The sequence below is a fragment of the Cherax quadricarinatus genome, chromosome 98 (assembly GCF_038502225.1).
Source record: "Cherax quadricarinatus isolate ZL_2023a chromosome 98, ASM3850222v1, whole genome shotgun sequence".
Classification (NCBI taxonomy): domain Eukaryota; kingdom Metazoa; phylum Arthropoda; class Malacostraca; order Decapoda; family Parastacidae; genus Cherax; species Cherax quadricarinatus.
Genome location: NC_091389.1, coordinates 7259579 through 7287169, shown reverse-complemented (window position 1 = coordinate 7287169; position 27591 = coordinate 7259579). Strand labels below are relative to the sequence as shown.

The following is a 27591-nucleotide window of genomic DNA, read 5'->3' as shown; positions in this document are numbered from 1 at the left end:
TTGGCAGCATGATCAAAGTCATACTGAACGTCACTACATTTTGAGAGTCACCGTCTGAACAAGCTATAGGACAAGAGATGATATAGAGATAACAAAACATTGGAAGTGAGAACAGAGGTAAGATCATTAATGGAGAGTAGAAAGGTAGTGCTGAGAACACAGCCTTGAGATACACCTTCAACCAGCACTAAGCCAAGCTAAAAATTATTATAAACCAGAAATAATAAAAAGACACAATGCCGTGACTGGAACAATACACAAGTAACCTGCACATAGGAGAGAGGAGCTTATGATGTTTTGGACCGACTTGGACTTCTTCCTTTCCTACTACCTCTTTTGTCCTGTCTCTGTCTGCTGGCCTATATATACTCCCTCCTCCTCTCCTTTTTGTCAGTATGACTTTGTAAATGGTCCAAGTTGGACCAAAATGTCGTCGTAAGCTCCTATGTGCGGGTTATCTGCGTATTATAAACCAGAGACAGAAGTGCCTCTCTGACAAGAAATCTCTAAAGACAAAGTGGGAAGCAGCCTTATTTGCATATATTCATGATCTTAGCTAGAGGACATCTCAGCAGTCCATGGACTTCCTGTACCTAACACAGGTACTATAAAACAAGACAGAGAAAAATTCCACAACATCGTAACTGGAATAATTCACAAAGCAAATTTTGGAGAGAAAACCTTAACAAATATTTTGGTCTGTTTTGAACCATTATCTATCGTCATTATCTCTTGTCATTTGTTAATGATCCAGGAGAGACCATTATCTGATACTGAATAATCAAATTTATTCCTTAGTACAACGTTCACAACAAAGCATTAAACCTATCATGTCTTCCAGTACTACACTTTATTTGGTTAACCCTTTCAATGTTGAGACCCCTGCTCAGAAACTTACTTTCTGTGAGGGAAAAGTTCAATAGATAGGAGTAGCAATATAGTAACAATAGTTTCATTACCGGCTACTAGTTAAGATAGGGTAAGTCACGCTCCCGTTTTTCCCGCCTTTTCTCCCTCACCCCTAAAGTGATAGTTTGATTGCCGGCTGCTTGTTAACGTAGGGTCAGTCTAGCTCCTGCTATCCCTTCCCCTCCCTCTTCCACCCCCCCCCTCGAAAGGTGACGTGTGGGGCTCTGGTCAAACAGTAAATCACTCGACTCACAGCTCCCAACACTACTGTAAGTACATGCCTGCCTTGTATTCTAGTGGATTTATTGGTTAAAAGCTTCACTTTGGACCAATAATAAACTTAGTCCTTTCAGTCTTGCTCTAGGTTGACTGTTGTAATAATCACCACATCTTTTGAGTAATGTACACTGCCATGGAGAGTGATTATTTAAGCAGTGGGTAACCTGTCTATCTTTTCAGCTTGGATGACAGTGAGGGTCACCTGTCAATCAACGAGAAGAACGGATGGAGAAGGACTAACGTCCAGAGACTTCCCCATTTTGGATCTAAGTACCTGTGTACCTGTATGAAATTGCAGGACGTAACCCCTCATCATTGCAGCGGTAAAGAACCTGCTTTCCTGTCATCAGGATAATAATCACGGCGATTCTCTGTGAAGAACTTGCCAGTGGTGGTCACCAACACCTGCGACCCCCCCCCCCATCATCAGCAACGGCTACAATTTCAACACCAGACACCCCAATTCAGTTATCATTTATATTTTTCATTTTTCATTTTTTTAATGTAGGATTAATATTTCATATTTAAGTGTTTTATATTTTAAATTTCTATATAATAAAGTGTTTATGTTTGTCTGTTATTATTTCTTTTTCTATTCACTAATTTTCCTGAGGAGGAGCCAGCCTTGGTAATACTGTCTGAAGTTGTTACAGGGCTGAGTAAGCCTTCACACTTTCAGTGTCAAAGAATTTAAAAAAAAAATGATTTTTTCTTATGAAATCATAGAGGATCTTTCCCAATGGTAATGACACCGAAAGAACAAAATTTGATGAAAAACTTACGGAATTATGCTCTCGCGAAGTTAGCAGTCTCAGCGATATTTATGCATCGGCGATTTTGTCCACTTTGAGCCCTACTTTTGCCAATTCCATTGTTCCAGTCGACCAAACTCAAAGCTGTTTCTTTAGAACTCCATTTGTTCTAATGACTGAGTACAAGAAACCGTCTATTCACCAATTTCAACTACCCAATAAAGTGATCAGAAATTGGTAATTTGGCTTATTTCATACACAATTCAAGGATGGCCAATTTCAAAATAGGGTCCAGAATAAGCAATGCAGACATTTCTGGCACTAAAATAACATTTTCTCTGTTCATTAGTCATGTCTCCAGGACTCTCTTATATTACTCTTGCTTTCCATTTTGAATTTTTATTCACACAAAAAATAGAAGATTTACTGTTATGCAGACTACTGCATTATTGTAAAAATGGTATAAATAATATCAGCGCATTTCTGAAAGCATATTAGACCCACCAGTTGACGTGTATTGGACGTGTGATGTGATTTGTTTACTCTTGAACATCAGCAAAAATCGAACATTTCCGTTACTTTGAGCTCAATTTCAAGGAACTTCTAGTGCATAAACCATTCAAAATCATCTCTAGTTCTGTAATATATAGTCCATTCTATCAAATGAGACCAAAAACATGAGAATACAAACATAAATACATACCACACAAAAAATCACCGCAAATTCGCTGTTTAAAATGAAAAACACGGAGTTTTTTTACTCATGCACTTCCTGCTGCAGGATTTTTTGTATACTGCGCACACTGACCACTCAGACCCATTCTCTCATATGTAGGCCTACCAGCTTTCTCCTGCAAGACTGAAACTGCTAGAATTTTGTCATGCTATTACTGACACTGGCTTGCAAGCTGTAATATTAGCGGACCGACAGTGAAAGGGTTAAACAGGTGAAAAATAAATACATATATTTTATTCATCTAATATTTAACCCTTAAACTGTCCAAACGTAGATCTACGTTTTTTCAACATTTGAAAGTATGTAAAAAAAGCAGTTCTTCTTTTCTTTTTTTACATTTGAAAAAGTGTAAAAAAAACTTTGATCTGTTTTTTTTTTTTATTTGAAAATATGTAAAAAAACATAGATCTACTTTTGGAGCACTACGCATGTGAACGTAGATCTGCTTGGACAGTTTAAGGGTTAACCTGCTGCACAAAAGTATTTCCGATGTGGATTGATGGTCACCCTTCGATATCCCTATTTAGATTAGGCATAGCAAAAGGAAGACTCAGCACATGAACGTTCTTAAAATTACTTTACAATACTATTTATGTATGTAAAAATAGAGCACGTTTATTTTTACATAAGTAAATAGTGTTTTACGAAATTTTTTTTACGAAAGTTCAGATACTGAGTTCGCTCTTATTACTTGCATCTCGTATAATACCTTGAGAATTCACAAGCTTAATTTTGTTAAAAGTGACCTCCAATGACCAGTGACAACATAAACAAATACACTGACTTTTATATTTCGTATGTTCCATCAAGTGAGATAAACAATTACCACAAAACATATTTATATACAGTGGACCCCCGCATAACGATGGCATCACATAGCGATTTTTCCGCATACCGATTACTTTTATCGCAAAATTTTTGCCGCGCATACCGATTAAAAACCCGCTTACCGATTTTCGTCCGAGACGCGTCCAATGTGCCCTCAGCCAGCCTCACATGTGCCGGCCGTCCCATTGTTTACCAGCCAGCCTCCGCGGTAACATCCAAGCATACACTCGGAATATTTCGTATTATTACAGTGTTTTCGGTGCTGTTTCTGGAAAATAAGTGACCATGGGCCCCAAGAAAGCTTCTAGTGCCAACCCTGTGGTAAAAAGGGTGAGAATTAGTATGGAAATTAAGAAAGATTTTGAAGGGTTTGGGGCTAACCCTGAGAAGCCTATGCCAGTTGTGGAATCCATTGTGCCTACTTCAAAGATTAAGGAAATGTGTGCACAGTGGGTTGAACTGCAAACCTTTATAGATGAAAATCACCCTGACACAGCTGTTGCAAGCCGTGCTGGTGACTATTTCAATGACAATGTTGTGGCCCATTTTAGACAAATCGTAAAGGAACGGGAGGTACAGAGCTCTATGGACAGATTTGTTGTGCGACAGAGGTCCAGTGACTCTCAAGCTGGTCCTAGTGGCATTAAAAGAAGAAGGGAAGTAACCCCGGAAAAGGACTTGCTACCTCAAGTCGTAATGGAAGGGGATTCCCCTTCTAAACAGTAAGAAGATAATGCTCTCCCCTCCTCCCATCCCATCAATCATCACCAGATCTTCAATAAAAGTAAGTGTCATGTAATTGTGCATGCCTTTTTCAGTTTGTGTGTATTAAAATTAACATTTCATGTGGTAAAAAAAAAATTTTTTCATACTTTTGGGCGTCTTGCACGGATTAATTTTATTTCCATTATTTCTTATGGGGAAAATTCATTCGCATAACGATTATTTCGCATAACAATTATCCCTCTTGCACGGATTAAAATCGTTAACCGGGGGTCCACTGTAAATACATTTAGAGAATCAAAACTTTAATACAACTGAGTCAAAGTAACTGGAAACATGTAACTTTCTCTTGTGCTTTATGGTAGATTTTCCTTGATGGTATTGGCTGACAGGGTTACCGGGTAAGTTAGGTAACATATCTGTGGTGGGATAGTGAGAACCAATTTGAGCAGACAAGAAACACGGCTAAGAATAATCCGTACACAGTGGTACCTCGATATTCAAACTTAATCTGTTCCAGGAGGCTGTTCGAATATTGCATCAATTTTTCCCACGTGAAATACACCTACTATCCGACTTACGACTGAGCTTGGTTCTGACCAACCGGTCCGAAGTCGAAATGGTCATAAGTCGAACTTTACTACTGAATATCAACATCACATTTTTGTAATGAATTTATTTTATTGTTATATTTTGGTAATTCATTGTTTACTTTACAGTATAAAAGCTGTTAGTACTGTATTTTATACTGTAAGGTTTAGAATAAACACTGTGTACAACAGTTGTTTATTTCCCAGAAATTTGGTATAGAAAACATGGTCGTACATCGAGTGGTCATATGTCAAGCAGGTTGTAAGTCGGATAGTCGTATGTCGAGCAGGTCGTAAGTCGGATAGTTGTATGTCGAGCAGGTCGTAAGTCGGATAGTCGTATGTCGAGCAGGTCATAAGTCGGATGGTAGTTGTAATATAAATTATGTTAATCCATCCCAGACCCCAAAAAATTACCAATTATAAAAAATTTTGAGTGAAAATATTGCTTATTTTAACCTATTAAACCAGCCCCTACTTGCCTTAAATTCATCACTCTCGACGCTGTTTCCCGGGATGTCTCGCCTAAGGTCACTCTGCTTTACTTTTTTAAAAATCATTGTTTCAGAAACACTGTCACCAGTCAACTGTTTTTCGATAATCCATGCTAAAAACAGTTTTTCCATTTCTTCAATTATCTGTGACCTTTTCACAGCAAGAATTTTCACCACTTCTGCCACATCACAGGACAATATGGTGAATTTCACCATACTATATTGAGTGGTCAGGTCTGACACGTCTTCCACTTTTCCATTTCACGAGGTTTTTTTTTTTTACTTTATTCTCACTGCTGTCCTTTTAGGCTTGTTTAGATCACTATTCCTTTTTGAGGCCATGATTACTTATTTTCAATGAAAATACTTAAAAAACAAGAGCTGACGAGAGACTGAGCGCACGATGCTGTGTTATCACTGGATGAAATCCGACGAATATCAGGGAAGTGTCCGAATACCAAGGCAAATTTTCTCAAGAAAGTCGAGCGAATATTGAGTTGTATGAATATAGGGACATGTGAATATTAAGGTTCCACTGTTTATTGGTATCAGTTTAAAAAACTTCGACTGGGTTTAGTATTGTACGTATATAGATCTCTCACATCATTTGTTCCCATTTCACAAAAGAACTGTATACAAAAAAAAGTTATGATGATATTTTGGTCTGACTTGGACCAAAATGTCGTCATAAGTTCCTTTCTCCTGTGTGGGTTATTTGTGTATCGTTCCAGTCACAGTACTGAGTCTTTTTATTTGTCCCCATTTGCATGTTTGTGCTTTGTCACACTGCATCAGTGTTAATGATGTTTTAATCTTAGCCCTCAGAATATTCACACTTAAAAGGGAGACTTGTATGCTTCTTGAGGAGAATGAGAGACCATGCCACACTCCTCTTCAGTTTGTTGCTCCTGGAGATCACAGAGGCTTGGAAAACTGTCACACAATATTCTTGCATTTTCACATCTTTGGACAACTGCTACTGTCTGGTCCTGCACAGTCTTCTTAACATTACCTCCTCCCCCACACTTACACTATGGCTTGGATGAGAGATAGTCATCCACGGGAGAATCACTTGCTATGTACACAATTGGAAATTCAATATCGTCAGACTTGGGGCTTTCTATTTTGCAACTCTCTATCTTTACATCATACAGTCCAAGAGATTCATAAGACTGACCAGGCAACATTTCCTGACTTGTGGTTTGATCATAAAATTTACAGGAGCTTTGTCCTGCAGTCCATCTTGTCACACTACCGTCCCGAGGTGGAGCCACAAGCTGAGAACATGAGGAACTATCCACTGTCTCTTGACTCTTCACAGTGTCAATTTCATCCTTAATCTCAACTTGTTCCATCAATTCTTCACTGATCCCATTACTTGCTGTATTTGCAATTATTTCTTCATCTTGCACACATTTTCTATACACATGAACAAAACTGTTATTATCTAGGCTGTTCTGCAGTAAAGGTTCAAAGGAAACTTGTAATGGATCATTACTTGCAAACAAAAAAGCCTTATCAGCAGAAGGTTCAATTATATTTACATGAGGTTCACTTACAACTGGCTGTTGACGCTTGTAAGGCAGCTGAATCTGAGGTGCAAACTCAAATGTTTTGGTATGGGAATGTAAGCATGCTACAAACATGCCAGGGAAAGGGGAATTTAATGAAACTGACATTGAAGTTGACCTCCGAGAATACACATGATCAGTGTTAATATTTTCATGGACAACAGACATGTCAAACGGAACAATGCCGCTCTTCTCGAAGGCCTCCGTTGCAAGGTCCCCTTCTTTTATTTTATTCCAAGCATCAAAAAACATTATGGGAAAAAAATTCAGTGTGAGGTTGTCCTTTCCAATGTAGTTCTCAAAGATTTTTAAACTCCTATTATAAAAGAGGAGAAATTTGTCTACTATTCCCAAGAAAGGGTCCATAATGTTAAGTGGACTACGACAATGAGAAAACAGAATTATGTTTTCTTCCTGGCAGAAGGTGGTGGCTGCCAGGCTTGCATGACACGGATGACCATGGAGGAACAGCAACACTGGTTTCTCAATATTATTTTCTAAAAGTTCAGCATTGAAAAGCCGTAACCATGTAACAAACAGTAAGGGATCTAAATGCCCATCTGCAGTAGCACCAATGTGAAACTGCGACTGGTCGACAAACTCCTGATATGACCATACTGGCATATCATAATTTTTCTGCATAAATAAAGGTTTTAAATAGAAGCCTGCAGCAGAGAATGTCACCATCACACTAACGCCTTTCTGACGTGGTGAAACAAAGCTGTACATGTTTTTACTTCCTCGGAAGCTAACGACCTGGTTGCTGACGTGAGTGTGCGAGAGGTACATCTGAACACAATTGAAGATGCGAGGCGAGTTTTTTCTTACCAAGAAATTCCTTGCTATTATTCCATAATGACCCAAGAGGTATTTTATCAACACTCTCTTCCAGATTCTCATATCGTTGGTAGTAATCGGACACTTGTTTTTGAAGTCAACAACTTTCTCGCCGAACATCTTCAAAAAATCCTTCCTACCTTTTGGGAAATACGAGAGATTGAGGTACTCCTTAATGTAGTACATGTCAGTCATGACGGGGAGACGCCCCATTCTCCTCATACGCAACATCCACTCAAAGAATCTGTCGTCATCAGTAACGCACTCAATGTCATGGAATAATGCCTCGCTAAACACACGCATACTTGGTTTTGAAGTTATTTTCACCAGAGACATCAGGTTTCTTTCAAGTCTACTGATGGATATGCAAAAGAATTTTGAAACTTGATCTAACGACATTTTATGGGAGAGTAATGTTTCAAGTGCGACTTCCAGAACACGAGGGCAGCTTTCAATGTTTTTATTCTTCATTTTATTGAATATTTCCTTCATTACTTTTAACAATTTCTTTCTGAAACACTCTGACTTATGCAGTGCCATCATATTTTCCTTTGGTCCTGTCTTATCTAGGAATATTCCAATTTCTTTTTTAATAGAACTCGTCTCTGCTTCCAGGCAAGCTTCTCTCTGAATATCAGTTCCAATATTTCCAGCTTCATCTCTCACTTCTTGGTTTGCACCTGTTTTCTTTAGGAATATGCTAATTTCTTTCCTAATGATGGTAGGTGCCATTAAACAGGAACTCGTTTCTGCTTCCAGGCAACCCTCCCTTTGAATATCAGTTCCAATATTTCCAGCTTCATCTCTCACTTCTTCTTCAACTTTAGTTTCCAGTACTGTAACATCTCTGTAAGTTGGAAAACAAGAAAAACAAATTTAGAATATGAATTTCCAGGAGATAAGCGACAATAATTAATGTCTTTACATAATCATTAAATGATAAACAACATGTGTCTGGTACATAAGTGTGAGAGAGCAGTTTCCCACACCTGACAGCGGGTGGAAGATCATGACCGGAAAACTATATGTGACTTGGTCGAAAATAATTTGTTGTGGACCAACTCAGACCAGCTGTTGTGTTGAGACAGCCCAGATAAATACTCCGAAAAAGGAAGACCCTGTGGGAAACTAGGAGTTACCGAAGAGCTGATTCAGGCGCTGAGTCTACTTGTTCGTTGTTCCGAACATCGGCATGTCCAGTATTCACAAGAAAATGACTTGTGTTTACTAGAAATGCAACATACTGTATTTTATGGCGCAAATACTATTTTTTCGCCAAAATATGTCTCGAACAATTACCCAGCATTTTGGAGGTGTACAGGTCAGCCATCACTAATCCAGCATCATTGGGATCTGTAATGTGCCAGATTAGTGAGTTTGCCAGATTACAGAGTGGTTAGGTTATAACACACTTAATTAACCCATAAACGGTCCAGCAGATCTACGTTCACATGTGTAGCGCTACAAAAGTAGATCTACTTTTTTTACATACTTTCAAATGTTGAAAAAACGTATATATACGTTTGGACCGTTTACGGGTTAACCTGTCAACAGAGACACTGCTACATCTTCCTTATTTTCGTCACTGGTGTCTCCTCCGCTGGCTTGCTGCTGTGGATTTACAATCATGTGCACAATTTCTGTGTCAGTATAATGATGAGATTTGAAATTATACTAGCAAAAATTAGTGCCAGATTACTGATGGAACCGGATAATTGATTGCCGGATTAGTGATGGCTGACCTGTAGTACCATTAAGACTAATTTGCCTGTTTACCATCAAGCCTTCCGGTAATATTTTTACTCACCTAGAATGATCCTGATATTAAGGGAACATTATCAGATGCAAAAAGTAATACTGTAGCATACAGTAGTAATACAAAATAGCTGCCATTTGCAGAACATAGGTGTGTTTTGGTCATGTTCAGATGTGTAACAATAAAACATTTTATGCTCACTAAGCAGCATTAACATGCCACCCACAAATGCAAAATATTCAGGGCTATTTGGCAATTTTATTCATGGAACTGTAAAACATTCATTGCTAAATGTTTACTGTGAAAGTCATTTAATTCCATTCATCATTTATAGCAAAATCTCAGTGCACCTACCATCCGACTTACGACCTGCTCGACATACGACCATTCAACTTACGACAGTGTTTTCTATGCCAAATTTCTGGGAAATAAACAAGTACAGTGGACCCCCGGTTTACGATCAGCTCCCAATGCGACCAATTATATACACAAATAACCCGCACATGAAAGAGAGAAGCTTACGACAACGTTTCGGTCCGACTTGGACCATTGACAAAGTCACACTGTGACTTTGTCAATGGTCCAAGTCGGACCGAAACGTCGTCGTAAGCTTCTCTCTTTCATGTGTGGGTTATTTGTATATTGTTCCAGTCACGGTATTGTGCCTTTTTGTTATTTTGACCAATTATATAAGTGTATTTATGTAAGTGCGTTTGTATGTGTATGTTTGGGGGTCTGAAATGGACTAATCTAATTCACAATATTCCTTATGGGAACAAATTCGGTCAGTACTGGCACCTGAACATACTTCTGGAATGAAATAATATCGTAAACCGGGGGTCCACTGTATTTGTGTTGTACACAGTGTTTATCCTAAACCTTACAGTATAAAATACAGTACTAACAACATAAAAAGCAAAGTAAAACATGAAATACCAAAATAAAACAATAAAATAAAGTCATTACAAAAATGTGATGTTGATATTCAGTAGTAAGGTTCGACTTATGATGTCCATTTCGACTTACGACCGGTTGGTCGGAACTGAACTCGGTCATAAGTCAGATGGTACTTGTAATAATAATAGTAAGTTTATTTCAGTAAAATACAATGTTTATACAAGGTGAATGACATTTGGGTGAAGATGCAGAGCATTTCGGGCAAACTTAAGATTAATGAGGCAATAACAGTGAGTATTTAGCACTTAGTCACTTGCGTGAGTATAAGTCTAGGACATTACAATGAATACAAGAGGAATGAATATCCTATTAGTTCATTCTATATGGCATTAATAAATTTGAAAGGAATTACACGTTTGATTATTAACATAAAAAGGACACTTTTTTAATGTTTGGGATGATTAGAGATAATAAGTCTAGTTTGTTTTTCATGTGTTTGTTTTCATATATTTAGCTGGTGCTGGGATATGTTAGGGATATAAGGTAAATAACAAAAAGGCACAATACCGTGACTGGAACGATACACAAATAACCCGCACATAAGAGAGAAGCTTACAACGACGTTTCGGTCCGACTTGGACCATTGACATGTGCATGTGTCATTTCATCCTGTCGGTATTATATACAATTCTTGTACTGCTACTGCTACTACTACTGCTACTACTACTACTACTACTACCTCCACCTCTTCCTGCCTATATATAGCCGTCCTGCTCCACCTCTGTTAGTGTGACTTTGTCAATGGTCCAAGTCGGACCGAAACGTCGTCGTAAGCTTCTCTCTTTTATGTGCGGGTTATTTGTGTAGGGATATAAGGTGTTTTTTAATGGTAGTTTTGTAAATAGTTGCTGAATCATTAGTTCTGGAGATTTCTCACAGAGAGTTCCAGGTTTTGGGCCCTTTTATGTACATTGAATTTTTGGAGATTTAACTGGACACAGGGAATATCACAAGAGATTTTTGTACCTATTATTTTATCTGTGAGTCCTATTGCAACTATCTAGAAAGTACTTCAGGTCAGGATTAATGTTAGAGTTCACTGTTTTGTAAATGTAGGATGTACAGTAGTAGGTGTGAATGTTTTGTATAGTGAGTAGGTTTGAGTCTTTGAAGAGTGGGGGGGGGGGTTGTCTAGCAGTGAATTGTGTGATCATTCGTACTGCAGCTTTTAGGCTTTAGGTGATTTGCCAATGTGGATCCCCAGGCACAAATAGCATAGGTGAGGTAGGGGTAGATCAGTGAATAGTACAGCCTCTCCTCAACTGTTCCTCAGATCACGTCGGTAAATGAATTCGTTTGTGTCAACTATTTTTGATATTGTTTTAATGTCTCCTTTGCACCATTTATAACAATTTTAGTATATTTTTAAATGTTTATAGTGCTGAAGACACTGTGCTCTTGGGAGATTCTGAAGAGAAGTTGCAGAGGTTGGTGGAAGAATTTGGTAGGGTGTGCAAAAGAAGAAAATTAAAAGTGAATGCAGGAAAGAGTAAGGTTATGAGGATAACAAAAAGATTAGGTGATGAAAGATTGGATATCAGATTGGAGGGAGAGAGTATGGAGGAGGTGAATGTATTCAGATATCTGGGAGTGGACATTCAGTGGATGGGTCTATGAAAGATGAGGTGAATCATAGAAATAATGAGGGAAAAAGGGTGAGCAGTGCACTTAGGAGTCTGTGGAGACAAAGAACTTTGTCCTTGGAAGCAAAGAGGGGAATGTATGAGAGTATAGTTTTACCAACACTCTTATATGGGTGTGAAGCATGGGTGATGAATGTTGCAGCGAGGAGAAGGCTGGAGGCAGTGGAGATGTCATGTCTAAGGGCAATGTGTGGTGTGAATATAATGCAGAGAATTCATAGTTTGGAAGTTAGGAGGAAGTGCGGGATTGCCAAAACTGTTGTCCAGAGGGCTGAGGAAGGGTTGTTGAGGTGGTTTGGACATGTAGAGAGAATAGAGCGAAACAGAATGACTTCAAGAGTGTATCAGTCTGTAGTGGAAGGAAGGCGGGGTAGGGGTCGGCCTAGGAAAGGTTGGAGGGAGGAGGTAAAGAAGGTTTTGTGTTTGAGGGGCTTGGACTTCCAGCGGGCATGTGTGAGCGTGTTTGATAGGAGTGGAGACAAATGGTTTTTAATACTTGATGTGCTGTTGGAGTGTGAGCAAAGTAACATTTATGAAGGGATTCAGGGAAACCGGCAGGCCGGACTTGAGTCCTGGAGCTGGGAAGTACAGTGCCTGCAAATGTTGCAGTTTAAAAACTGTAGTGTAAAGCACCCTTCTGGCAAGACAGTGATGGAATGAATGATGGTTAAAGTTTTTCTTTTTCGGGCCACCCTGCCTTGGTGGGAATCGGCCAGTGTGTTAATAATAAAAAAATAAATACTGTAATAAACAGAATAGAGGAAATCAGCTCTAATATACATTATTTAGGCACGCATAATGGTCAGAGTCCATCGTAAGTCCGAGTCTTTGGTAAACGAGTGCATCACTAAGTGAGGAGAGGCTGTATAGTGTAAGTAGTGCTGTTTGTGATACACATGCACACATGAATAAAGACCACCTACTACTAACAGGAGATTTCAACATAAACATACTACACGACCAGGACCCACAAGTATTCACAAACACAATGAGTAACTGCCTGTTGCTACCAGCAATATCTAAACCTACAAGAATCACCGAGACAAGCATCTCCTTAATAGATCACATCTGGACAAACACCATATCCCCTTTAAAATCAGGCATAACCACAGACAACACTTCAGACCACTACCCAACCTTTCTCATAACTAATCTGGGCAAACTACCACAAGACATTACTAAAGTAACCTTCAGACTACATAACGAGACAGCAGTTAACAACTTTACAGCAGCTATGAATAACATCGAATGGCAAAATGAGCTCGAAACATATACAGATATAAATGAATGTATAAATAATTTTCTAAAAAAAGCCCAATGCCTCTATAACAAACATTGCCCCAGAAAAACTAAGCAGATCACAGCAAAGAGACTGAATAATTCCTGGCTAACACCAAGCATCCTCAAATCCATTAACACAAAGCACAAATATGAAAAACAGTATAGAATGGGTCAAATAACTAGAGAACAGTCGAAAAGTTACGCTCATCATAAACACCCTTAAAAACAAGGCAGGAGACATAAACAACTTGCCTGCTTTTATGTACAAAAAAGCTTCTCAAGTATTGTCACCAATTATTGCAACGCTCTTTAACAAATCCATTGAATCATCTACCTTCCCAACAATCCTCAAAATAGTGAGGGTCACTCCGATCCCTGAAGGAGGTGACCAAGCTGACTTGAATAACTATAGACCAATGTCTAACTTACCACTGCTCTCTAAAATCTTTGAAAAATTAAATTCATAGACAGATCTATTCCTACCTCGTTTCACACAACATATTAAACCCTTGTCAGTTTGGATTCAGGAATAATAAAAGCACAAATGACGCTATCATACACATGCTAGAACTAATATATACCGCACCTGAAAAGAAAGAAGTCCTGCTGGGCATTTTCATTGATTTACGTAAAGCTTTCGATATAGTCGACCATGAACTGCTGTACTCCAAATTAATGCACTATGGTATCAGAGGCCACTCCCTCAGCTACCTAAAGTCATACCTTAGAAACAGAACTCAATTTGTGTATGCAAATGATGCAAACTCTTCCACCCAACCAATCACAGTAGGGTCCCACAAGGAAGCGTCCTTGGACCACTCCTCTTTCTCATCTACATCGATGATCTACCGAATGCATCACAGCTACTCAAACCCATATTATTTGCAGATGACACTACATACATCTTTTCCCACCCAAACGCAGTCATACTAGCAAACACAGTCAATGCTGAATTACAGAAAATATCTGCCTGGATGATGACTAACAAACTTACCCTGAACATTGATAAAGCCTATCTCATTCAGTTTGGAAACAAAGCTGCAAATGATCCAATTAACATAACGCTAAATGGATCATCAGTCACAAGACTCACAGAGGGAAAATTCCTAGGTATCCACCTTGACAGTAGCCTTAAATTCCGGACACATACAACAAATCACCAAAAAAATCTCCAAGACTGTAGGCATACTATCAAAGATAAGGTACTACATTCCACAATCAGCTCTCCTGGCACTGTACCATTCACTCATATACCCTTATCTTACATATGGAATTTGTGCATGGGGATCAACAACATCCAATCACAACTAATGTGACATTTTATTGTTGCAACGTTTCGCTCTCCAGGAGCTTTGTAACGCCGTTACAAACAGTACATGGACACAGAGGGTATATATAGGCTCAGAGTGAGGTGCAATACTAGAGGTAGTAGTAGTAGTAGTGACATAAGCTGTAGTAGTAGTAGTAATACAATATGGTAGAGCAATTAACTCATACATGAGTAAAAGGATATAAAAGCTATTACTTGGGTAACATAAAAATAGGTTAGACAAATATGAACACATTTACGCATGTAGGAACAATAACTTGAACAACGCCTGTGTACAACACTGAAATTCCACCAATCATCTCATGAAATTCAGGGATGCCCAATTAGTGATCAAAGAAACTAATTTCCGCAGACGCAAGTGCCTCGAGTCAGCACTAATTGCTGTTTCGAATACAATTAAACAAAACAAAGGCAGCCTCACCATCTATGAAGTCTTAGCAAGAATCCTCCTGAAAACAGTAAACCCTGCCATCACATAGTCTCTCCTGTTATGCTACACAAGCACATTACAGAGAGTGAACACTGAAACAGACCTTCTCTATTTAGTCTATATTTGTCTAACCTATTTTTATGTTACCCAAGTAATAGCTTTTATATCCTTTTACTCATGTATGAGTTAATTGCTCTACCCTATTGTATTACTACCACCACTACTACTACAAAAACTTATGTCGCTACTACTACTACTACTACCACTAGTATTACACCTCACTCTGAGCCTATATATACCCTCTGTGTCCATGTACTGTTTGTAACAGCTTGACAAAGCTCCTGGAGAGCGAAATGTTGCCACAAAAAAATGTCACATTAGTTGCACCTGTGTCCTTTTACTTTACATATTGTCGGTAATTCTACCAACATTATTACAACATCCAATCACCTAAAACCCCTAATAACTCAGCAAAAGGCAGAAGTAAGAATGATAACAAATTCCCACTCCCGCCAGCATACTCCACCAATTTTCAAAAGCCTGAATCTGCTTACCATTAAGAACATCCATACTTATTCATGTGCCTACTACATACACAGAACAATACACACAAATATAAACCCCCCACTCAAACTTCTCCTCACCAACCTAAACAGGACACATGACCACAACACAAGACACAGATCTCTTTTTGATATACCTCGTGTCCATATCGCACTGTGTAAAAACTTTATGCGCATAAAGGGCCCCAAAATATGGAATTCATTACCAGAAGATATTAACCCTTTGACTGTCGCAACCCCCAATCCTGAGGTGTCTCCTGGTGTCGCAAAATTTAAAAAAAAAAATTATTTTTTCTTATGAAATGATAGAGAATCTTTTCCCGATTGTAATGGCACCAAAAAAACGAAACTGGATGGAAAACTGATGGAATTATGCTCTCGCGAAGTTAGCGACCTCGGCTCTGTTTACAAATCGGCAATTTCGCCCACTTTGAGCCCTATTTTCGGCTAATTCCATTGTTCCAGTCGCCCAAACTCATCGCTATTTCTTTAGAACTCCATTTTTTCTATCGATTGAGTACAAGAAACTGCCCATTTACTGATTTTACCTAATAATGTGGTCAGAAATTTGCAATTTGGTCAATTTCACGAAAACTAAAAAATATGACAATTTCAAAATAAGGTCCAGAATGAACAATGCAGACATTCCTGGCTCTAAAATAACATTTTCTTTGTTCATCAGTCATGTCTCCAGGCCCCTCTGATATTACTCTTGCTTTCTATTTTGAATTTTTATTCAAACAAAAAATAGAAGACTTACTATTATGCAGACTACTGCAATACTGTAATAATTGTATAAATAATGTCAACTCATTCATGACTGTATATTAGAATGGCTAGTTGGACATTTATTGGACAATGATGTCATTCATTTACTTTTGAACATCGGCAAAAATCAAACATTTCCCCTACTTTGAGCTCCATTTCTAGGTTCTTTTTATAGCAAAATCAATCAAAATCATCTCTATTTCTATAATATGTTTTCCATTCTATCAAATGAGACCAAGAAAACGAGAATACAACCATAAATACTATACGAAAATAGACCACAAAGTCGGCATTTTAACCCTTTGACTGTCGCGGCCGTATATATACGTTTTACGAGGTGCCGTGTTTGACGTATATTTACTCATAAATTCTAGCGGCTTCAAATCAAGCAGGAGAATGGGTGTGTGTGGTCAGTGTGCACCATATAAAAAAAATCCTGGAGCACACAGTGCATGAGAAAAAAAAAACTCCGACAGTTTTTTTTAATTAAAATGCCGACTTTGTGGTCTATTTTCGTATAGTATTTATGGTTGTATTCTCGTTTTCTTGGTCTCATTTGATAGAATGGAAAACATATTACAGAAATAGAGGCGTTTTTGATTGATTTTACTATAAAAAGAACCTAGAAATGGAGCTCAAAGTAGGGGAAATGTTTGATTTTTGCCAATGTTCAAAAGTAAACAAATGATGCCATTGTCCAATAAATGTCCAACTAGCCATTCTAATATGCAGTCATGAATGGGTTGATGTTATTTATACAGTTATTACAGCATTGCAGTAATCTGCGTAATAGTAAGTCTAATATTTTTTGTTTGAATAAAAATTCAAAATAGAAAGCAAGAGTAATATCAGAGGGGCCTGGAGACGTGACTGATGAACAAAGAAAACGTTATTTTAGAGCCGGGAATGTCTGCATTGTTCATTCTGGACCTTATTTTGAAATTGTCATATTTTTTAGTTTTCGTGAAATTGGCCAAATTGCAAATTTCTGACCACATTATTAGGTAGTTAAAATCAGTAAATGGGCAGTTTCTTGTACTCAATCGATAGAAAAAATGAAGTTCTAAAGAAATAGCTATGAGTTTAGGCGACTGGAACAATGGAATTAGCCGAAAATAGGGCTCAAAGTGGGCGAAATCGCCGATTTGTAAACAGTGCCGAGGTCGCTAACTTCGCGAGAGCATAATTCCGTCAGTTTTCCATCAAATTTCGTTTTTTTGGTGCCATTACAATCGGGAAAAGATTCTCTATCATTTCATAAGAAAAAAATAATTTTTTTTTTTTTAAATTTTGCGACACCAGGAGACACCTCAGGATTGGGGGTTGCGACAGTCAAAGGGTTAATTAAAAAAAACGATTGGAGTTTTTTTTTTCTCATTATGCACTGCGTGCTCCAGAATTTTTTTTATATGGTGCACACTGACCACACAGACTCATTCTCTCACATGTGGGCCTACCAGCTTTCTCCTGCTTGATTTGAAGTCGCTAGAATTTATGAGTATATATACGTCAAACACGGTACCTCGTAAGACGTATATATACGGCCGCGACAGTCAAAGGGTTAAAGTAACCCAGTCTGAAAATCAATTTAAGACTCTTCTCAAAAGCCACTTAATCACCCTAGACTAAATACTCAGTACACACTTACTCACTCACCTATGTACTCCCACATCATAACTTCAACAATCACTTTGAACCTTTTATCCATTGTTGACAGGAATATAATTGAATCATTGTTTTCAAAAAAAGCATTTTCAAATATAAATATATCTTTGTATTATACAAATATTAATTCATTTATAATTAATAATCTACTGTACAACTATGAAATAATTACTATCCTACTGTACAACTATGATATACTCCTTAGTGTTAAGTAGAATGTAAGTCAATAATGTTAAGTTGGCCCATAATGCCAAGGCATAATAGAGGCTCTCTTTGTATTGCAACCCACTATTGTATATACACAATCTTAATGTACTGTTTGCAAAGACATAAAATAAATAAAAAATAAATAAATAAAACATAGTAACGTACCTTTGAGAGGATGCCAACTGTTTTGGATACTTTTTGGGCGTGTGCTGGATATGGGTGTTGAATTTTTGGGCGTGTGCTGGATATGGGTGTTGAATTTTTGGGCGTGTGCTGGATATGGGTGTTGAATTTTTGGGCGTGTGCTGGATATGGGTGTTGAATTTCAAGATGCAGACCCAGAAATTTATCCTCATTATGTTTAGCATAATGTTAAACATTATTGTTAACCCTTTGAGGGTCGCCAAGCCCTCTCAGAGACTTGTTCTCAGGGTCGCCCCCAAAAAAAAAAAAAAAAAAATCTCATGAAAAGATAGAGAATCTTTTCCCGATCATAATGACACCAAAAGTATGAAATTTGATGTAAAACTTACGGAATTATGCTCTCGCGAAGTTAGCGGTTTTGCCCAATTTGAGCCCTATTTTCGGCCAATTCCAGTGTACTAGTCGACATTATTATTATTATAATCAAAGGGGAAAGGGCTAAACCCGGAGGATTATACAGCGCCTTGGGGGGGGGATGTGGAAGGCATTCAGGCTTAATTCAGGGAACTGGAGCACAGATCCAATTCCCTAAATCAAGAGCCCCTCACCAACATCAAGGAACCTTCCTTGAGGGGATACTAGTCGACAAAAATCATAACTATTTCGCTAGAACTCCGTTTTTTCTATCAAATGAGTACAAGAAACCACCCATTTACCGATTTCAACTATCCAATAAAGTGATCAGAATTTAGCAATTTTGCAAATTTCACACAAATTTCAAAAGATACCAATTTCCAAATAGGGTCCAGAATAAACAAGAAAGACATTCCTGGCACTAAAATAACATTTCCTCTGTTCATTAGTCACGTCCCCACGCCCCTCTTACATTTCTTTTGCCTTCCACTTTGAATTTTTATTCTCACAAAAAAATAGAAGATTTACTGTTATGCAGACTACTGTATTAGTGTAGAAATGGTATAAATAATATCAGCGCACTTGTGAAAGATTATTAGATTCACCAGTTGACGTGTATTGGAAGCGTGGCATGATTTGTTTACTTTTGAACTTTGGCAAAAATCCAACATTTCTGCTACTTTGAGCTCAATTTCAAGGTACTTTTCATTGTGAAACCAGTCAAAATCATCTCAATTCCTGTAATATGTCTTCCATTCTATAAGATAAGACCAGGAAAACTAGAATACAACAATAAATACCATACGAAAATACAGTGCAAAGTCGGTCTTAATCCAAAAACAAAGTTTTTTTTTTTCTCATTATGCACTGTGTGCTGCAGGATTTTTTTTATACTGTGCACACTGACCATATAGACCCATTCTTTCATATGTAGGCCTACCAGCTTTCTCTTGCTAGATTTGAGGGCGCTAGAACTTGTGTGTACTAGTACGTCAAAAACCCTGGCGTGTAAGCCGTACTAGTACGGCCGAAACCCCGAAAGGGTTAAACATAATGTTTAGGTGGACCTCATTTGTTCTGCTCTTAAACATAATGTAGAAGGTATTCTCAATATTAAGTGTAAGTTTACGGACAGTTATCCAGGTTGATATTTTTATGAGCTCTTCATTAACAGTAGTGTCGAAGGAGGCAAGATTAGGGTTGGAGACGACAAAAGTCGTGTCGTTAGCAAAGAGAATAGGTCTAAGTTGCTGTGATATGCATGGAAGGTCGCTGATGTATAAAAGGAAAATTAGGAGGCTAAGAACACTTCCCTGTAGTACACCAGTGTTTTAGGAGTCTTATTGAGGAGGTTGTGTCCTTAATAGAGATGTATTGCTATTAGTAAGGCACAACTTGATATATGCAAGCGCATGGCCTCTTATACCGTAATGATCAAACATGGGGAGTAGGATGCTGTGGTCTACTGTAGCAAATGTTTTCTTAAGGTCGACAGAGTCCAAGAGGGTATTCATTTTTTCGAGTGCTGTGTAAAGTAGGTCTAGCATTTTAATTATTGAATCATTTGTGCTTTTGTTTCTCCTGAAGCCAAACTGGCAGGGGTTAAGGATGTTTTGTGATGCTATGAAGGAGTGTAACCTTTTGTGTACGAGCTTCTCAAAGAGTTTGGAAAGTAAAGGCGAGTTTGATATTGGCCTATACAGTGGACCCCTGCCTTATGATATTACTTCATTCCAGAAGTCTGTTCGGGTGCCGTTAGAGAGCAAATTTGTTCCCATAAGGAATATTGTGAATTAGATTAGTCCGTTTCAGACCCCCAAAAATACACATACAAAAGCACTTACAAAAATACACTTACATAATTGGTCGAGTTGGGAGCTGATCGTAAGGCGGGGGTCCACTGTACAGTGTAGATGTTTACATCTGTTGGGTCACCATGAAGGCATATTATGGTATGAGGGATAATGAGTCTTGTGAAAGTTATCCCATGTGTTCTAACAACGGAACATTTAACCCTTTCAGGGTCAGTCCCGTACTTCTGCCGTGAAGCCAGGGTCAGTCCCATAGTTGTACTGTGAAGCCAGGGTCAGTCCTGCAGTTGTACTGTGAAGCCAGGGTCAGTCCCGTAGTTGTACTGTGAAGCCAGGGTCAGTCCCGTAGTTGTACTGTGAAGCCAGGGTCAGTCCCATAGTTGTACTGTGAAGCCAGGGTCAGTCCCGTAGTTGTACTGTGAAGCCAGGGTCAGTCCCATAGTTCTACATCATGAGCTTAGCTCACTCGGATAAGCTGTGAGTGGTAAATTTGGGCCTAGATATGAGAAAATGAGTCTATGCAGCAAGTGTGCCCCATATAAAAAAAAAAATCCTGCAGCAAGCTGTGAATAATGGAAAAAAAAACTGACCATGTTTTTGGCTTAAAACAGCAACTTTGTGTATTTTCTCATGGTTTTAATGGTTTACTCTTGGTTTCTTGGTCTCATTTGACAGAATGGCAGATATATTACAGAAATAGAGATGATTTTGATTGGTTTCCGGCCTGAAAGTAGCTTGAAATTGTTCGATTTTCGGCGATATTCCAGAGTACACAAATGACGTCACTTGTCCAATATGCGTCCAGCTTGCCAGTCTAATATGTACACATTTAGGAATACACTGAAATTTATACAATTATTACAATTGTCTGCATAACAGTAAATCTTGTTTTTTGTGAATAAAAATTCAAAATGGATAGCAAACATAAGAGAGGCCAGGGGATGTAACTAATGAACAGACGAATTTTTTTTTTTTTTTAGTGCCAGAAATGTCTGCATTGTTTATTCTGGACCCTATTTTTAAACTGGCAATGTTTGAATTGTGAGTGAAATTGGAAAAATTACCAAAATGGGAGGTTTCTAGTACTCAAGCGAAAGAATAAAAGGAATACTAGTGAGACAGCTATGAGTTTGGTAGACTAGAACAATGGAATTGGCTCAAAATGGGAGATGTGGAAACTTCGCCAAAACCGTTTTGTGTAGTTCCATAAGTTTTCTATCAAATTTCGTACTTTTGGTTTCATTACCTTCGGAAAAAGATTATTATTTTTATTTTAGGACTTTTTCCTTACGAAAGTTCGGATACTGAGTTTGCCGCTACTACCCGCAACATCTGAGCTTAATTCTTTATTAAAAATGACCAACAAACAGTGACAAAATACACAAAAATTTCACAGGACTTTATTTCATATTTCCTTAGATGTTCCATCAAGTGAGATAAACAATCATCACAAAGAATATTTATATATGTACACTTTAACCCTTAAACGGTCCAAACGTATATATACGTTTTTTCAACATCTGAAAGTATGTAAAAAAATGTAGATTTTTTTTGTTTTACATTTGAAAACTTGTAAAAAAAAACTTTTATCTACATTTTTTTTGTTATATTTGAAAATATGTAAAAAAAAGTAGATCTATTTTTGTAGCAACGAATTTGAACGTCGATTTGTTTGGACCGTTTAAGGGTTAAATACAACTGAGTGAAAGTAACGGGAAACTTGTAACTTTCTCTTGTACTTTGTTTATGGTAGATCTTCCTTGATGGTATTGTCTCACAGGATTACTGGGTAAGTTAGGTAACATATCTGTGGTGGAATAGTCAGAACCAATTTGAACAAATGTGAAACATTGGTAGAGAAAAAAAATCTATATTTCAGCTGTAGTTTAACCCGTAAACGGTCCAAACGTATATATACGTTTTTTTTTACATTTGAAAATGTGTAAAAAAACGTTGATCTACTTTTTTTTTTTCTTATATTTGAAAATATGTAAAAAAAACATAGATCTACTTTTGTAGCGCTACACGTGTGAACGTAGATCTGCTTGGACCGTTTACGGGTTAAAACACTCTTCGACTGGGTTCAACACTGTATATAGATCTCTCGCATCATTTGTTCCCATTTCACAAAAAAAGGAAAAACTATATAGAAAAGAGTCATGATGATGTTTTGGTCTGACTTGGGCCAAAATGTCATCATAAGTTCCTCTCTCCTATGTGTGGGTTATTTGTGTATTGTTCCAGTCACAGTATTGTCTTTATTTGTCCCCATTTGTATGTTTGTGCTTTGTCACACTGCATGTGTTAATGATGTTTTAATAAATAACAAAAAGGCACAATACCGTGACTGGAACGATACACAAATAACCCGCACATAAAAGAGAGAAGCTTACGACGACGTTTCGGTCCGACTTGTACTACTACTACCACTACTACTACTACCTCCACCTCTTCCTGCCTATATATAGCCGTCCTGCTCCACCTCTGTTAGTGGGATTTTGTCAATGGTCCAAGTCGGACCGAAACGTCGTCGTAAGCTTCTCTCTTTTATGTGCGGGTTATTTGTGTGTGATGTTTTAATCTTAGCCCTCAGTAGAATACTGACTGAAATGGGAGACTTGTACATTTCTCGAGGAGATTGAGAGACCATGCCACACTCCTCTTCAGTTTGTTGCTCCTGGAGTTCACAGAGGCTTGGAAAAATGATGTCACATGCAATATTCTTGCATTTTCACATCTTTGGACAACTGCTACTGTCTGGTCCTGCACAGTCTTCTTAACATTACCTCCTCCCCCACACTTACACTATGGCTTGGATGAGAGATAGTCATCCACGGGAGAATCACTTGCTATGTACACAATTGGAAATTCAATATCGTCAGACTTGGGGCTTTCTATTTTGCAACTCTCTATCTTTACATCATACAGTCCAAGAGATTCATAAGACTGACCAGGCAACATTTCCTGACTTGTGGTTTGATCATAAAATTTACAGGAGCTTTGTCCTGCAGTCCATCTTGTCACACTACCGTCCCGAGGTGGAGCCACAAGCTGAGAACATGAGGAACTATCCACTGTCTCTTGACTCTTTACAGTGTCAATTTCATCCATAATCTCAACTTGTTCCATCAATTCTTCACTGATCCCATTACTTGCTGTATTTGCAATCATTTCTTCATCTTGCATACACTTTCTATACACATGAACAAAACTGTTATTATCTAGGCTGTTCTGCAGTAAAGGTTCAAAGGAAACTTGTAATGGATCATTACTTGCCTTATCGGCAGAAGGTTCATTTACACTTACATGAGGTTCACTTACAACTGGCTGTTGACGCTTGTAAGGCAGCTGAATCTGAGATGCAAATTCTAATGTTTTAGTACTGGATTGTAAGCATGTTACCCACTTGCCGAGAAAAGGGGAATCTGACACTGAAGTTGAGCTCAGAGAATACACATGATCATGGTTAATATTTTCATGGACAACAGACATGTCAAACGGAACAAGGCCGCTCTTCTCGAATGCCTCGATGGCAAGGTCCCCTTCTTTTATTTTATTCCAAGCATCAAAAAATATTACAGGAAAAAATTTCAGTGTGAGGTTGTCCTTTCCAACGTAGTTCCGAAAGTTATTTAAGCTTCTATCATAGAAGAAGTGAAATTTGTCTACTATTCCCAAGAAAGGGTCCATAGTGTTAAGTGGACTGTGACAATGAGAAAACAGAATTATGTTTTCTTCCTGGCAGAAGGTGGTGGCTGCCAGGCTTGCATGACACGGATGACCATGGAGGAACAGCAACACTGGTTTCTCAATATTATTTTCTAAAAGTTCAGCATTGAAAAGCCGTAACCATGTCACAAACAGTAAGGGATCTAAATGCCCATCTACAGTAGCACCAATGTGAAACTGCGACTGGTCGACAAATTCCTGATACGACCATAGTGGCATATCATAATTTTTGTGCATAAATAAAGGTTTTAAATAGAAGCCTGCAGCAGAGAATGTCACCATCACACTAACGCCTTTCTGACGTGGTGAAACAAAGCTGTACATGTTTTTACTTCCTCGGAAGCTAACGACCTGGTTGCTGACGTGAGTGTGCGAGAGGTACATCTGAACACAATTGAAGATGCGAGGTGAGTTTCTCCTTACCAAGAAATTCTTTGCTATTATTCCATAATGACCCAAGAGGCATTTTGTCAACACACTCTTCCAGATTTTAATATCATTGCTAGTAACTGGACTCTTTTTTATAAAGTCAACAACTTTCTCGCCGAACATTTCCAAAAAATCCATTATACCTACTGGGAAATATGAGAGATTGAGGTACTCCTTAATGTAGAACATGTCAGTCATGATGGGGAGACGCCCCATTCTCCTCATACGCAACATCCACTCAAAGAATCTGTCGTCATCAGTAACATCATGAAAAACTGCCTCGCTAAACACACACATATTTTGACTTAAAATTACTTTAGCCAATAACATCAGGTTTCTTTCAAGTCTACTGATGGATATGCAAAAGAATTTTGAAACTTGATCTAACGACATTTTATGGGAGAGTAATGTTTCAAGTGCGACTTCCAGAACACGAGGGCAGCTTTCAATGTTTTTATTCTTCATTTTATTGAATATTTCCTTCATTACTTTTAACAATTTCTTTCTGAAACACTCTGACTTATGCAGTGCCATCATATTTTCCTTTGGTCCTGTCTTATCTAGGAATATTCCAATTTCTTTTTTAATAGAACTCGTCTCTGCTTCCAGGCAAGCTTCTCTCTGAATATCAGTTCCAATATTTCCAGCTTCATCTCTCACTTCTTGGTTTGCACCTGTTTTCTTTAGGAATATGCTAATTTCTTTCCTAATGATGGTAGGTGCCATTAAACAGGAACTCGTCTCTGCTTCCAGGCAACCCTCCCTTTGAATATCAGTTCCAATATTTCCAGCTTCATCTCTCACTTCTTCTTCAACTTTAGTTTCCAGTACTGTAACATCTCTGTAAGTTGGAAAACAAGAAAAACAAATTTAGAATATGAATTTCCAGGAGATAAGCGACAATAATTAATTATTTATTATTATCACACTGGCCGATTCCCACCAAGGCAGGGTTTTTAAACTGTTTTTAAAACTGTTTTTAAACATGTGTCTGGTACATAAATGTGAGAGAGCAGTTTCCCACACAGTGGGTGGAAGATGGCCACAAACCTATATGTGACCTGGTAGAAAATCATTTTTAGTGGACCAACTCAGGCCAAAGTTGTTGTCAGCTGTTGTGTTGAGACAGCCCTGAAAAATACTCCGAAAAAGGAAGACCCTGTGGGAAACTGGGAGTTACCAAACAGCTGATTCAGGCGCTGAGTCTACTTGTTCGTTGTTCTGAACATGGGCAAGAAAATGACTTTCATGTTCACTAGAAATACAACATACCATACTTTATGGTGCAAATACTTTTTTTTTTTTCACTAAAATACGTCTCAAAAATTTACCCAGCGTTTTAGAGGCCGAAGATTACGTTAACAATTTAACTGTCCAAATGTAGACGTACATTTTCACTGCTAGCACTTCAAATATTTTTACTTTTTCTATTAATTAGAGAGGGTAATATTCTGTGTGTAACGAGACCAAAAAAAAAATTTTTTAGGGTCATTACCTACCGAGATATAAGACCACACACATAAGCACGTCTGTCTCTCTCTCTCTCTGCTCATTAACCAAGAGGTATTACACATCACAGAACTGTCACGTCTGAACAAGTGGAAATGTGTATTGCCACACTCATACTTATACCTCATATCAACAAGCACAGTACAGCACTTTGTCTAGCTTCTATGGGTTATCCTAGGTAATTTACACTACGTATGATAACTGTACTTATGTGTAGCTGTGTCTAAATAAACTTAGTCCCTGATTCTGGTTCATGAGTGGTTCTCTCTGAGAGACAGGAAGACTGAGAGAGACAGAGCTATCCAAAGTCAGTCAGTCAGTCAGCCAAGCACAGTCAGTCAATCACCCAGCCAGAAAAGCATGTTTTAAACATGTTGCAGAATTCTCTCTCTCTCTCTCTCTCTCTCTCTCTCTCTCTCTCTCTACTTTGGGCACAGGTGATAGGACATTCTGGCAAGATGACACTATCAGATGCATTAAAATTTAACGTGGCACAAATGTTGCACATGGGTTATTCTTTTGGGAAAAAAACAGCTGCATATCTGACATCATCAGGAGATTTACAACCATAAATATACACTGCAACAACATGAGAATGAGACAGGAATGAACAGGCAAATGAACTTTGAACATGAAAGTGGGGAGGAACAAATGTGAATTGTTGAAACTTCACAACAAAGGGGAGGAAAAGATGCTTGTTGAACGTAATGGGGACGGAAATTAACAGAACAAATTAGAGGATAAATACAGAGAGGAATGGGGCGCAATAAATGGAAGCGATGATTAAATAAATCAGTCTTCTAGTGTATGTTACTATTTTATAAGTGGAAGAACTGTGAAGGTTGAAGAAGCAGACTAGACAACGGAGATAATGGGCAGTGTCAATCTTGCAAAGACCAGATGTTTGCCTCTGTATAGGCTCTCGACTGTGGAAAATTGGAAAGTCCAAAGACACAATCATAATCCTTAGAAAGAATACCAGTAGAGGCTGAAGAATATAGTTGGTATCAGTAGTCTAGATAAGATTAGGACTGAATTAAGGTTAAAAAGAGCTGGAGTTTCAAGGAGGTTCAGGCAACAATAACATGGAGCTTTAAGGGAGGTCACACAAGGCTTCCAGGACATTCGACAATCAAACACAAGACCAAGAATGGTATGAAGGATACCATTAGCAACAGAAAATATAAACACATGAGAGTGGCCCAATTGGCAGCATGATCAAAGTCATACTGAACG

The 27591-nt window shown here is 38.2% G+C and overlaps 1 protein-coding gene across 7 annotated transcripts in view; it reads right to left on the bottom strand.

Moving 5' to 3' along the window:
- Positions 1-27591, bottom strand: part of LOC128702545 (microtubule-associated protein futsch) — a 170259-nt gene that overhangs the window by 8180 nt on the left and 134488 nt on the right. For 4 of the 7 annotated variants that reach the window (XM_070105278.1, XM_070105277.1, XM_070105280.1 and 1 more), the window contains one exon: positions 22022-25687. The exons of 1 other annotated variant lie outside the window; for it this stretch is intronic. In XM_070105278.1, the coding sequence (XP_069961379.1) occupies positions 23494-25687 (2194 nt within the window). In that variant the 3' untranslated portion in view covers positions 22022-23493. Of the gene's footprint in view, positions 1-22021; positions 25688-27591 lie in introns of those variants that run through there. 2 more of the 7 variants (XM_070105283.1, XM_070105284.1) reach the window with 2 other exon arrangements.